Here is a 14,851-nt window from a genome sequence, read left to right on the forward strand (position 1 = left end):
AAGTAGCCACTACTTTAGCTGTCCAGCAAATTCAGTGATATGTTGAAAATGTAGTCAGCAAATGGCATTCAATTAAAGGGTATGATATACAAAACTTAAACCTTTTAATTGAGTCCAGTTTGAACAGATGGCTTGGCGTCTTTTCTGTGCTGCAATCAGCTGCTCCAACTACAAGCAAAGGCCACAAGACTCTGCTCCATAAAATCAACACACACATACACACTATCCCAGGGAATTGGCTGTTTTTAAGATATAACTTAAGCTACAGTGGAATTCGCATTGGGCATATTTCAAGCAACACTAAATGCAAAAATGTAATATATGCATAAACCTATGGATTGCTAACCTGACCACTTTAGTGTATTAATTGGTGGTATTAATAAGTATTAGGGCAAAAGAACAACATTCATATGTGCATATTTGCTGCCGGTGGACTTTGCCGCTTAACCAGGTGACTCTTTTTGTGTGTGCCGATCTGGCAGAGCAGAGACTCTGGTGGAAGGGAAGGAGGTGGTGTGTGTGCTTATGATGAATAATGCATGAACTTGACAGAGGAAACGGTACTAAACTTTTAGCTTCTGAAATGCTGTAGCTTGTGTGTAAATGCCCTGTGATTTGTGTGCTGAGATTTGACTATTTCATTGTAGAAGCAAACAGAATGTGTTAAAGCAGGTCATTTGTCATTTCATTTTCAAAGGGCTAGGCCTGGGTATCGTTTAACAAATGACAATGCCAGTATCAATACCAGTACTCTTAAAGTCATACCGATACCAACTGAGTCTTTCATTCGACACCATTTGAAGTGGAATCGGTTTACTGCACCTGAAATCAACTGTTCTCGTCTAATGAGGGATGTGCTCTCCACGCGGAGCACCGTACTACTTTTAATGATTTATTATGATATCGTGATGATCAGGTCGTGAAAATATTGCAGCTTTTTGTAAAACACAGATGCCGGTTGTTGTTTTTATGATTTACCTTCTCTTCCGTCCATGCAAGCTCTTAGAGATGAGTTATTCAACAGAATCCGCCTCAAAGAAAATGAAAGCCATATGGGAGGAAAAGGAATAACATTTCTGCAATGGTACCATAACAGGCCCGGACAAACTTCACGTGTTTTTTTTTTTTTTTACACAAAGAAATAAATAATTGTATGTATCCTCTGTTTGCCGTAAATACAATAAAGCACGAATAATTATGACTTTGTGGTCGACAGCGTTGCACAAATTTTACAAAGTTTTCTCCAAACTCAACAGCTCAAAGAGTGTCGTGATTGTAAAGGAGGTCTGAGGGGGACAAAGGACCAAATTGTGGTTGCTTTTAGTTTTTACTGTATAATTTTTTTCTATTTCATGTACTTACCGTGTATAAGATTGTGTCTTTTTCGGCTTAAATTGAGGGCGTGGCCACTTTGAGTGACAGGTGGGTGCTGTACCAGGTGCTTCTGCCTCAGCTCCACTGACGATCCACCTCTTTGCCCGTCGTTTGATTAGCAGGGAGTGAGGCTTCACTTTGGCTTCTCAGAAACCTATGGGTGACGTCAGCCATAGGTGTCTATGGTCTAAATATCTACACATCTTTTTGATTAATGCAGGCAGCAGTTTACAGGTTAGAATATGGGCTTCAGCTAACTTAGTAGAATACTCTCAGCCAGAAACATGTTGTTGCCTGCTAATATTCGAAGCGTGTTGTTTGACATGAATTAATACTTTTCTGGTAAGGGCCTGAACAGTTAATCTTGAAATAAAACCACAATCTGTTTATTATTATTTGAGATCAACGTTTTTTGGCTGCAACTCTATTTTTGAGTTTTGCTCAACTTTACATCCATTAAATGATGTATCACTTGATGAACAGAATATATGTATGTGAGCCCTCACAAACACAGATACACACACACACACACACAGATACACACACACACAGATACACACAGGGCATATGGTGCATATTTCAGAGTTGTTTCCTATTCTCTTTCTACTGTAGCTCACAGCAGCTGAAAGAGACCGAGATGGAAAGATAGAGAACAGTGTGTTTCCCCTGTGGGCATAGCTCGGTTGCAACATGTCTTCATTACCGCGGCAATTGTCTTACTATTTTCATCAGTACTGGGGAAGGCACCTCCATAACTGTGCCGACATGTGTGCATATTGCAATAGACGGGATAACTGTTCTGTTTGCCATTCGGGAGAGTTTGCTGCCGCCATCATCATCATGTCTTCTCACTTCAGTTCGAAATCAACGAAAGCTTCAAAGCCCTGAAAGCAAATCAATTCATACCGATACCAGTGATATGTTTCAGAGGGGCTGTCCTGGTCGACTTGCTAAACCACATCTTTTTATTCCTACACACAGACAGCAAAGCAAAAGTTTCACTTCTCTAACACCTCAGGAGGGAGACCTCTCTCCCTTTCCTCCTCTTCCTACAGCTTCTCTCTTCCACTCACTTCTGTACACATTCCCACAATGCTTTGATAAAAGTGCACATAAAACAGAGTCTGTGCTCATCTCTCTGGCCATCCACCTCTCCATGAGGTTAGCACCTCCTTTATTATTTACTATTAGATCAGTAGACATACATTCACACTCCGCCTTGTTCTACTAAAGGTGTGTGTGTGTGTGTGTGCTGTGTACTGTGTCTTTGCTTATGTGTCTGTGTGCTTCGTGCCCCTTGTGTATGAAATCTGTTCTTACCCTTTCGCTTGTCTGTGTGTGTGTGTGTGTGTGTGTGTGTGTGTGTGTGTGTGTGTGTGTGTGTGTGTGTGTGTGTGTGTGTGTGTGTGTCCCTGTGTGTGTGTCCCTGGCTGGAGGCGGTGCAGTGTGAGGTTTTCGCTGCTGTCTGAAGTCGTCCAGCCTCAGTGTCATTAGAGGATCTCTTTAATCCAGACTTTGGGAGAAACTTCTGACAGCACGCTGCAAATAGAAGGCCCCGCCGCACATGAAGAGCAGCTCGGCTCCTAACAAAACACCAAGTTTAAAGAGGCCCCTGGCCTTTTTTCCTCCTCCCACTATTCCCTCCCTTCTTTCTTCTCTGCTTTTTTTTCCCCTGCCCTCTGTTGCTTTTACTTCACCCTAGGGAAGCATGCTTGCCTTATCTGTGCAGGAGGACCACCCAGGAAAGATGACTCAGGCATCTGTGTGTGTGTGTGTGTGTGCATACAACATTGGAATTGCACACTCATTTGACTGAGTGTAGCACTCACATTTTTAGAACTTTGGCTGTTAATATTAATGCATGCCTCTACCTGCATGGATCGCTCTGAGCGCCGTGTTTGTTGGTGCTTGTGTGCACGTGTGCCTCGCTAATCCTGAGAGGCAAAGTTTGGAATGAAAGGCAGAGGCACATTGCTGATGGAGAGGTGAGAGAGGCCTTCAAGTTCCCGACTGTGGGACTGTGCAGCAGAAGTGCACCGCTGCCCCGTCTCCTCACTCCAGCCTCGTGTTTTTCTCCTTCATGTCCCTCCCGTCTTCCTCAGCATCTCGCTGCCTCCCGTTCACACCTTTCTGAGCTGATATCCTCCGCCTGTCTTTTCTTCCCAGGCTGTTTGCTTTGCATTTTGTTTACTTTTTTTCTTCCTGCATGCACTTTTCTGTTTCATTCTCCACCTTCTCCCCTCCCTCCCTCCCGAGGGAAATCTGATTTCCCCCTCTTCCTGGCCTGTTCACAATGATTCCAGTCTGCATGACTGATAAAGACCATATCGCCCTTAACATCTGGAGACACTTTAGCAGGTTCCTCTACACGCGGCCCTTTACGCACTTTCAAACACTAAATACTATAGAAACTACCAGGTGTGTGTGTGTGTGTGTGTGTGTGTGTGTGTGTGTGTGTGTGTGTGTGTGTGTGTGTGTGTGTGAAGGATAAGGAGTGTTTCCAAGTGCCCCCTTTCATATTTGACTTTCAAAATGACTGTATATTTACAAATTCGTTATTATTGGAGATTAGATGAAAGTTTCGGTCTGACACTGGTATTCAAACTGCACCAGGAGGGAGGGAGGGAGTGTGTGTGTGTGTGTGTGTGTGTGTGTGTGTGTGTGTGTGTGTGTGTGTGTGTGTGTGTGTGTGTGTGTGCGCGCTCACAGGTGTCTACGCTCTCCACATTGTTTTGTTGAGTTGTTTTCAGCGGTCTCTTTTTCTTGAATTCATATTTGGAGACCACATATTTCCCCGTCCCTTTCTGACTCACAAAGCGCTTTTATTCCTCAGCAGAATCATCCCATATGAGGCTGTTAATGAAGTGACAAGGGCTGAACTTCTACCCTCAGAGTTGTTCTGAGCACATCAGATACAGAACCCACATGAAAGAGACGAACGCGTCACCAGTGAGGCCCACGAAGTCAGCCTTACTTCCCAGAAGACCTGGTCCACAAAGGCTGTGTCACTGTGCGGGGAATCAGGAGTGGGTTCAGGAACGGAGGGGTGATTCATCAGGGTCTTCTTTGTCAGGCGCACCCCCGCCTTTATAGAAAATGCGGTGAGGGTCACAATGGAGTAAGATAAGGGACAAAGAACTTTATCCAGCAATAAATACACCTCTTAATCAATTGTATTCATATTGCTAAAAATCAGAAATGAACAATCTGTGCAACACATTCTGGTACTTTATATCATCTGACCGTGTAAATGGTTTAAACTCCAAATGCTTTTCAAGCATCGTTGCGCCTTTTTTGATTCACCAATAAATAAAATGAAATGATGAAACCGATGGCAAGGGGTTGCACTGGATGGAGACGTGGGCTGTGATGGGATCGTGACTGGCGAAGAAATACCCTGATTAATAGGATCAACGTGCTGCAAAACCAGCTGCCTTTCATGCTGCCGAGCTAAAACTGACCCCAACGTGCTCCTGAATCCTAATAGTCTAGTTGTGTGTGTGTGTGTGTGTGTGTGTGTGTGTGTGTGTGTGTGTGTGTGTGTGTGTGTGTGTGTGTGTGTGTGTGTGTGTGTATTAATCCATCCACCAGAGGCGTAAATTAGCAACTGCAGAGGAAGGAGTTACATTCTAAAGTTAATATACCTGCATCAGTGCAGTTCAGGTGTGAGTTGACACTGTAAAATTATCAAAAGAGAAAATATGAGGTACATTTTTAGATCTATGAGATCTTCTGTATCTGACAACAAAGGTTCCAACTTTCCTTTTTAGTCAGTAGTTCTCAGGGAGTTACTAGCAAGAAGTTCAACCGCGCCCCGAAGCCTAACAGTCTGTGTGATTTATGTCAGCGTGGTGGGCTGTAGATCAGGCCGGTCATGCCTCTCACCTGGACTGTGTTTCCATCGGCTCTCAGAATCGACAACGCAACACCTGGCCCGCTCACTCAACTCCACTGGGGCGACACACTGAGGATATTGATGCTAGCCAGTGCTCCCATACACTTGTTGGTGTGTGTGTGTGCGTGTGCACATGTATATATCGCTCTCTCTCTGCTTTTCATGCAGGCTAATCAAAGACGAAGTGTCCACATGTGCACTCGAAACATCTGGTTCTGCGTCACATGCAGGACCTGCGCTTTTCTTTCTACTGCTATCACTTACAGGCAGGGAGGGAAGTACATGTACTACACACATTGTGCATTTTCTTTCTTACTTGAATCTTAGAAAGTAAAATAGATTAAATTCTGTATTGCCGCCGATGGGGAAATTTGATCAACTCAGTAGTTTGTATGTGAGAGATACACTCACATTCTTATCCACTAAATGATGCATCTCTCTTATTACTGCCAACGAAATAATGATCCTTAAAGGAGTGCAACTTTTACAAAAGCCCAAGAAGTTTGCTAATTCTCTGAGTGAGCAAGTCTCTCTTTCTGTATGTATGCCCTTGTCTTTAAATTAGTTTGGGCTTACTGAGGCCAGCGTGCCAGTAATTACTGTCATGACTTTATTATTAGCCTTTTAACGCTCAAAGACTAATCACAGGCTGCATCTCTCCTCGTGTGTCCTTCCTTCTGTCTTCCTTTCTCTGTCCTAAATATTCTCTCATTGTGTCTCCTTATGTGTTGATCGCTCTTGTTTTCTCATTCAGAAGTGTCTCCTTCCAGCTCAAATGTGCCTGTAGATTAATGTATATCACTTTGCGTCAGTAACACATTACACCACACGGATCTGGAGTTGCTTTTCTTTTTCCGTCAGTCAGCCGACAACACTGACTGTCTCTCCCTTCCCCCAGGCTCTGCGGGAAAAGGTGGAAAGTCTCCAGAGGCAGCTGCACTGCTCAGAGAAGAAGCTGCTCAGCAAAGAGCTCGAGACCGAAGAGAAGGTAACACACTCGCACTCTTTTTTTATCTGTCTCTTTTTCATGCTCGTCACCATTACCGGTGCGTCGGTCTCTGCATTTAACCCATCGTAGTATTTGGAGCAGTAGGCGGCCACTAAACGGTGCTTGGGGAGCAGTTTGGGGGTTCGGTGCCTTGCTCAAGAGATCCACGAACTGGCAACTCTCAGTCTACCAGTCCAGAATGAGCCGGCCGACCTTCAGATTACCAAGCCAAGTCCCCACAGACTCTCTTTGCTTCTTGCCAGCACACAAGCTCTATTTGACTTCTTGTTATTGATCAAAATCCTTGTTTTCTTTATCGGGCCATTCAACACCCACCTTTGCTCCCCCCAACACCTGGTGGCCCTCAGTTGCCATCCTTACTAGACCCTCCAGGGGGCCACAAAAGACAGAATAGAAACTGGATTGGTCCCTCCTTTCTGCCCACCCCTCATCACTCTACCATCTCATTCTCCTGTTCAGAGCCACAGATATGCCCCCTCGCACATTTCCCAAATTCCTTGAGATTTGGCTTCAAGAGCCAGCGCCTAGGGCCAGGAATGCCACCACCGCCTGTGTTCAGAGGGAAGCCTCTGTGTGCACACACACTCCCCATTGCTCTCCAGAATGCCCTGTAATCAGGCTCTGTTTTGACCTTGACACACGGAGAAGAAAGCACTAATGACTACACTCACACAGGAGGCTCTTCTTTGTACCCTGGTATGTACACCAAAGGCATTCATCCTCTTGTGTCCCCCTGTGATCCGCCCACTGACCCTTGTACACACTTCACACACTCGTCACACACCTCGGTGTCTGGCCGTCATAAATCTGCAGGAAGGGGTCAGTGGTTTTTAGGAGCCGTTGGTCACTGACCTCGTACCAGAGGCGCTGCACGTTGTTTCCTACAGCCGAAGAGGAGCTGACCCCTGAACCTGCCGGCTGTGATGTCGGATCATTTCATCTGGATGCGAGTTTGGGTTACTCTTTTTCTGCTTCGCGTTATTGTGTTTTGTTGGTGTTATTTACTGGGTGATCCATCACTGAAGACACAATCAATAGATGTGAAACTGTTTTCCCGCAGAGAATCCCTTGACTTTTTTTGCACTGCAGAGCTTAGTGCGAGTTGCAAGAAATGTACCTGCTCTCTGGTGTTTCTTTCTCAAGGTGAAGAGTACTTCCTTTTATGTTTCTGACCAGCAGCACTCTGGCATCCTGTTTACATGTTAACCGCTTCTAGCGTGACCTCAGATACTGAGTGGCAGCAGTGAAAGGTGTTGAAGTTCACTCCAGGTAGATGATGGCGGTTCAATCAGACGTTGGTCCACTGCTTTAAAGATGCCGACACGTATTATGATTTCCACGGAGTTCAACTCATGATATTTTGTTTGAAAACTAAAATATTGTGGAAGGTCATTTTTATTCATGCAAGTTAATTTTCTTAAGCTTTTATTAAATCACTCAAAACCCACTTAATCCTTGTGGTCTTTAGAGCTTAGTCTCGTAAAGCTGAAGTGTTTCTTACTGGCGCCAGTAAGAAACACAGATTTTAATACTGATACCAAAGATGCATTTTTTTCCTGGTAAAAAATGATTACATTATGATTTAAATCAGCCAATACGTCAAAGCAAAAAAACGGGTAAACAAGACTAAGAATTTCATTAAGCATTTGGTACCAATTGTGCGTACTTGACGGTTCTCAACTCTCTGCCACAAATGCGTTTCACTAATCTATTGCAGATTGTTTCACTGTGACGAAGTTGGCAGCAAAGACACAAACAGGAAGTGTGCCATAGTCGGATTAGAAAGGAGGAATCTCTGCACATCCGCCAACTCTGAGCTAAAAGCAACGCTTCGACAGATACGACAGCTGAGGCAGAAACTGGAAGAATGAGATCTGAGGCACACGGTTATAGCGAGAGCTTTTTCATCAGGTGCAGCAGCTAATGTCTTCATCAGTAAGAAGAGGCAGTGTCGACTTTTGAGATGCCTTCGCCAAAGCTAAGAGCCGTCTCTTATGGGATGGACAGGTTCCCGGCATGTGTCTGCACAGAGCCTTCGCTAACACAGAGCTAACACCTTCTAATGGTGAAATCTACGTCACGCGGACGCACAGAGAATACCTTTGGGCTTCACAGGGCTTTTGAAACGCAGTAAATGTGTGTGTTTGTGTTCACCTCTTTGTTTGGCAAAGAGTCTCAGTTCTACTCCGTGTGTGGAGACTGAATCATATATGTATTCCTGCTCTCACCTAAGGTCAGGCGTGTGCGTGTTTGGTGCGCATGGTGTATGTCAATAGGAAAACTGCTTTTCTGCTGTGTATTTTCATTTGGTTCCCGTGTGACCGTTTACATTAGTGTTTATCATAAGTGCAGCCTCATTGTTATGTGCACGTCGGTTCGTTGTTTTTTTGTGTATGATAATAAACCTCCACTCTGTCTCCTCACACCGATATTGCCCTAGTTTATCTGCCAAGACTTGTCTTTGTAATTCGATCCCTCCCATGCAAAACCAGCCTTTCTGCCCAGACTTCACACAGATGTTGCTTGCCTCACACTCGCAGGGCCCTCGCAGGCTCCCCCGCTCTAAAATGGCGGATCAGCAGCTCCTTGTGCGCTTCAATTCTCCTTGAAGAGAGGAGCAGAATGTTGAAGAGTACAGCGCTTTGTATGAATACATAATGATACAGTGGGCACGGTGAAATGTACAAGTTTCAGAGTTGCGTTCTCCTGCGTCATGGGACCTTTGTAAAATCAAAAATAAATCATTTCTGTAGTTGTTTTCAGTATTGATACCGGCAAAAAAAGAAGAAGAAATGCAGAGGAGTTGAACATAAGTTCTGTCATCTCGTTTTCCTGTGCGCTGTTTTTGTTGAGGCATATTACATCAGCAGCTACCAATCCATCCCATAGTTCTAACAACTTCAATCAGATCTGTCGCCACTTCTAATCTCCTCCTTCCTCTTTTTTTTTTCACTTTTGTGAAGCGGTTTCTTTTCCTCCCTCTCTCACCAAAGGGTTTTTGAATTCAAATCGCTCCTTGGTGAACTCCGAGTGCCAACTCCGTGGATGTGGCGGTGCAAACTTTGTGAGTGGCGTCATTTTGATGTACCTCCTTGTTCCTGACAAGGTTTTTGTCACTTTGGAACAAGGGGGTATATCAAAAATGTCTTTCCAGCAGCTACCCCCCTCTACTCCCCACAACCTGTCCCACGCAAGCCTGCACACACAGACACCCCAACTTCATTAGCATACATCAAGCTTCCCAACGATGTGACAAACTTCATTTGAACGTTGAAAGTGTTGAGGGCTTGTTTCTTACTGCTGGCAGCTGTCAAAAACCACGCCATGTGACGGTACCAAGCGCAAGGGAAAGTCAAAACCACAATCTAAAGACTATATATAGATGAAATGTTGTCATTTTAAGATGACTGGGAGGGGAAAACGACTGCCGCTCCTCGCAGTCTTCAAAACTAGAGAATTACGCTTCATCAAGAACAAACAAAATCTCATTTTGAAACGAGCTGTGGAGATGAAACCTGATTTTTCTCCTGAAAGTCAAAGTCCCTTTTCCTTGCTTTTGGAGATAGTGGCACACTTCTTTTCCCCCCTGCATTTCCCTTTCTCTTTTCTATCCGGCTCGCTCTCATCTGGAGTCCGTCAATGACCAAAACCTCATGGAAGGTTTGATCAGCCGTACTGTTCAAAGGCACCCGACATCTGTCCTAATGGCGAGGAGGCTTTTTTTTCGACCACATGCCTCCTGCCACCTGTCAGAAAAACAAACATCCCTTTGCTGTACAAAAAAAAAAAGATAAAGAAATAGAAAAATGTGTTTCGCGTGAAGGAAGATAGAGATGAGAGAGGAGGGACCCTGGAAGAGGCGAGAGGATGCAAAGCAGACATCTTTGGGGAGTTTGAGAGATGCTCCAGTTTTGAATCTTAACTCCATGGAGAGATGCACTGAAGTCAGACATTTGAATCGGTACTTTACCCATCCTTTGCCTTTTTTCTGTATCTGTTAGCTGAGCCTACCTTTCCACAACAGAGATGTTCTAAAAAAAGGCTGCTGCCTCCACCCACACATAAGCTTTAGTTAGACGTGCTGTGGAGAGATGCGATTGGTCTGCTGCTGTGAAGCGATGTCGTACGGCGTCGGGTTAGCGTAGATAAACAGCGAATATACAAGCATTCTGTACAGTATGTATTATGCATTAATACAAAATCGATGCTTGATGAGAACAATACGAGTTTAACGCGCCACGATTCAGTGCAGTCGACCGTGAAGTCATTCAGACAGATGCCAGACAATACAATGCGTTCTAGTTCAGGTCCATCAGCCTTCGCGACGGTACCTACAAAGCAGGGCCCCGTTGCTCCTTGTGAGTCCCGGTGAATTCTCTGCTGTAGCCGTGCCCATTCTAATGTATGGGAAGGAAAATGGAGACGCCGTTGCCACAGAGGAGCTTGTAATTTAGGCAGAGCGGATCTCTCATTGCTGTGGCGACTGCACCATACATGAACCAAGAATGCAAAACTAAGGAGCGTGGCTTTTGAAGAATCTAGACTTATATTCAGAGTGGTTGGTAAGGGATGTGTTTATTCAACCATTGTTTATTGCTTTGGTCTGAGGTAGTGGAGTGTGTTTTGTCTTGGCTTGCAATTTTGTTATGACTACAAAAGCTGCTATAGATAGATAGACTTTCTGAAAATCTGCACTCCCATAGCTTTAGCTGATTTTTCAACTCCCGCACATTCAAATTAGAGCCTCCGAAACCCGTTTTCTTACTGCCACTTGTTTGAAAGGGTCACTCTCAAATTATCCTTGACTTCATTCTCACACAGAGAAGAAAAAGACATGTGTCTGTAAACTTTCAAATGAATAGGGCAGAAGGAGCCTGAAAAGAAATGGCCAAGTTGTGGCAGTCTAATCTACTGCACACTGTGCCGAGACAAAGTGAGCTGCTTCATGCCGGGATCATTTATACAGGGGCTTTCTTTGAAGTGCTTCCCAATCCCTTTCATTGTGCCCAGGAAGATTAATTAGCCAAAAACCAGAACAATCAGTTAAATACACAACAGGAAAATTATTTTAGGAAAACCAATCTTTTTCCCTCACCTCGTTCACGCTCCCTTCACATGAAAGGCCGGACTGATGAGAGGGGGAGTGCGGGGATATTCTTAATGTTCGCTGGACGTTTGGCTCTGTCAAAGAGATTATGGTCTGCTGAAATGCTCAGACTCTCCTCTGGTTACACCTTAAATTGTGTGGGTGAGAACTGTTGCTTTTCACAGCCCCCGTTGATTCCTTTAGCTCTGTTAAACTATTCATCAAGCTCCGAATTAATTGATCCGGCAACTCTTTTCAAAATGCCGTAAATGCTTTTTACAGTACTGTAAAAGCTCTGCGCTTGTGCATGTGTGTGTGAGTCCATTCATGTGTGTTTGTGGCTAAAACGGGGGGGTTTGCGTTTACCAAACCCTTTTCAACTTCTATAATCAGACTCTGGTTTGGTGGAGTGTAATTTAGCCCCAGACAGACTTCCTCCAGTCCTCCCCAGTGGAGCTAGCTAGCTGTTGAGCTGCTGCTGCTGCGTTTGATGTGTTCTGCCCTCCACCACGGCCCTGTCGTCTTCCAAACCCAGCTGTGGCATGGCCCATAAATGCATTGTGTCAGATCTGGCTGTAGGCAGCAGCCGCCAGTAGGGGGTGTTGTGCAGAGCGAGTCCTGCCAGTCTGTGGACCCCCTGTGGAGATGTGAAGGAGCTGTGAAGAGCGAGGGAATACTCTGAGCCATGAATAAAGAGGGGATACCCACTGTCTGCCAGTGTGTGTGTGTGTGTGTGTGTGTGTGTGTGTGTGTGTGTGTGTGTGTGTGTGTGTGTGTGTGCGTGTGTCTCCAAGGGAACTAATCACTTGGCGCTCTGTCTGAGTGTGTGTTTAGATAAATGGGTATCAGAGGCACTTATTCAGCACATATTTAATCGATTATTTTTCCGCTGCTTGATTTTGTCTTTAATTGTTCAAGGTTTTTTTAATCTACAAATGACATAACACAGTTTTATTTGTATGTGTGCGCATAGATACGCATACGTATTAATTGGACGATTGATTAACTCCTGTGTAACACCTGGACAACATTTGTCCAGGTGTTCCTTCTACGTTAACCGACACTGTTTGGCCGCCCTGCCTCTGTCGTCTCAGGTGACTGTGGTGCGTCAGGAGTACGAGGAGAAGATCAAAGGCTTGATGCCAGCGGAGCTCCGACAGGAACTGGAGGACACCATCACCTCTCTGAAAACCCAGGTGAGAACTGACTGTTTGCCAGATGCAGATCAGATACAGGCAGGAACAGAACAAACACGCTGACACATTCAATCCGGTGGCTTTAGTTTCAGGAATGTTAAAAAAAAGTTCCGGAGCGCTCGGGTTCCCATTTTTAACCTGTAAAATATCCTCCTGTCTTTTTCTCTTCCGTTCGCCCATTTTAACACGGCATCGGGCAGATTGTCAAAGCTCAATCTCCTCAGTTCTTTTAAAAGTTAATTCACGTCCTTTCGTCTTTTGCTTTCCCTTTTCTATTTAATCAATCATAATGTTGCATCTTGACGACCCTCTTTATTAACCTTAATATCGCCTTGTCTCCTCATCAGATCAACCCTTTCACGTAGCCCTGTTGTTCCTCTGAGCCGTGGCTCGTACTAATGTCAGCGGGCCCGTTTTGACACTGAATATCAATGAAAGGCTTTTCATTTTCTCAGCTTTTACATAGTAAACGAAAGAGGGATTTCCGTAATGCTGATGAAACCATGCAGTACAAGTTTTTGTCAAAGGGGCTCATCATAAACCCCTGCCTTGTTCAAATAGGTTTACACGGATCTCATTTCAGAGCGCAGACCACAGCACTGTGATCGGATATGTTCATAAGATGTAATTCATGACCAGAGCGGTCGCTCGACTCATTGACGACGTCTTAGGTTTTGCACATTAAAGTGCATTATTTTTACACGGTGAAAAAAAAAAAAAAAAAAGGTTTCTGTGTCTCCGGAGGCATCCGACCACATTCGGTCGGGGTTTTGCATACTCTTCATCACTGTGGAGTGCCAAATGAAATGCTAGAACTTTCCTGAGGTCTCCCCCACAGAAAGGAATGTAGCCTCGGCTCCAGTACGGTAGTCCCAGAACAATACGGATTCTTTCGGAGCCGGGATTTTTCTGCCAGGCTCGACGATGCCGTGTAAATGTAGATGGGGTTTATTTTCACTTCAGCCAAAGACGCTTCATAAATAAACTCACACTTTGTAGCCAAACAAAAGAATCTCTCGCAGTGCCCTAACCTCAACTAACCTGGCTCATAATCTTCCCTCTGTCTCCATGTGCCTTAACCCCGCTGCCCTAATCTCCTGACCCTCAACCCCTGCTGTCCTGACCCCTGGACTCAACAACCAAGCCTTTCTTCCACTTAGCTAACCCCCTCCATTCAAAAGCACAATGCCAAAGCCATCATGCGTCTCCACTTCCAGTTTCTGACGCACTGGTTTCCTACTTCCCTCGCCCCGATTAAACAACTAATCAGAGTATGTTTTTGAAGATTACTCCGTGCCATATTTTGCATTGTGTGTCTGTGTTGCAGGTGAACTTCCTTCAGAAGAGAGCCTCTGTGCTACAGGAAGACCTGAAGGCCTGTCGCAGCAGGAGGTAAAGCAGGATTGTTTAGATTAAATATAAATGTGCGTGTGCATGCATCTCTGTCCATAGTTCATGTGGAAGTGTGTGCCTCCATACAGGACAAAGCATGTGGAGTATGTGTTGTTTTTACACCAGTGTACTTACGCTTGTGTGTATAGTGAACATCCAGATTTTGTCCTCCGCTGTATACTTTGTAGCACACTATTAACGATGCAGTTACATTAGATGAAGTCTTGTCTTTGACTATGACAGCTCTCAGTCCTGAGGGCTTTGCTTTGCCTCCCATCCATCATACTGTAAGAGCCATTTATGTCTTTATGAGAAGCATCTCATAGATGTAGTGATAAGAGGCCTCGTCAAACCACGCTGCCGCTCACATCTCGGCAAACATCTCTCAGGACTGTCAGTCACACGCATCGCAGTAAATAACCGGTTATTTCACTGTACTCTGTCTCACAACTTAAAGTGACGGAGACGTTGACAATCTCAAAGGAGCAAGTCAATCAGAGAGTCGGTTTAAGCTCCACGATGGTATTCTTTAATATGGATTCATTATAATGTTGGTTGAATAACCAAACTCTCTCTGTGTAGGTAACCTTGGCAGAACCACAGACTGACGCCACGCCGGGATATGAAGGATACGACGTCCAATCAGATGTGAGCATTATTGAGTATTTTACCCCCGTCATGCCACTGGACTCGTCATCTTTTAGTTTAATGTGCTGTTGTCTCTCATATAAACTATTTATTCATTGTCAGATTTTAGTTTTGCTCTGTCTTATGGGGAAAAAAAATATTTATGTTCACAACTGTTACATTGTTCAATTTTATATATTTTTTAATATTGTTAACTTGATATCATTGTTATTGATATTTGAGAGACATTTCCTTACCGAAATCCATCAATT

General features: G+C 44.5%; 1 protein-coding gene across 1 annotated transcript in view; it reads left to right on the plus strand.

Annotated features, from left to right (window-relative positions):
* Window positions 1–13,956, plus strand: part of cep112 (centrosomal protein 112) — a gene marked incomplete at both ends in the record, with an annotated part of 88,092 nt that extends 74,136 nt beyond the window's left edge. The window contains 3 exons of the mRNA XM_079233626.1: window positions 6,168–6,257; window positions 12,459–12,560; window positions 13,888–13,956. Coding sequence (XP_079089752.1) covers window positions 6,168–6,257; window positions 12,459–12,560; window positions 13,888–13,956 — 261 coding nt within the window. The remainder of the gene's footprint in view (window positions 1–6,167; window positions 6,258–12,458; window positions 12,561–13,887) is intronic.
* Between the last annotated feature and the right edge of the window lie 895 nt (window positions 13,957–14,851).

Source organism: Taurulus bubalis, assembly GCF_910589615.1.
Source record: "Taurulus bubalis genome assembly, chromosome: 17".
NCBI lineage: Eukaryota > Metazoa > Chordata > Actinopteri > Perciformes > Cottidae > Taurulus > Taurulus bubalis.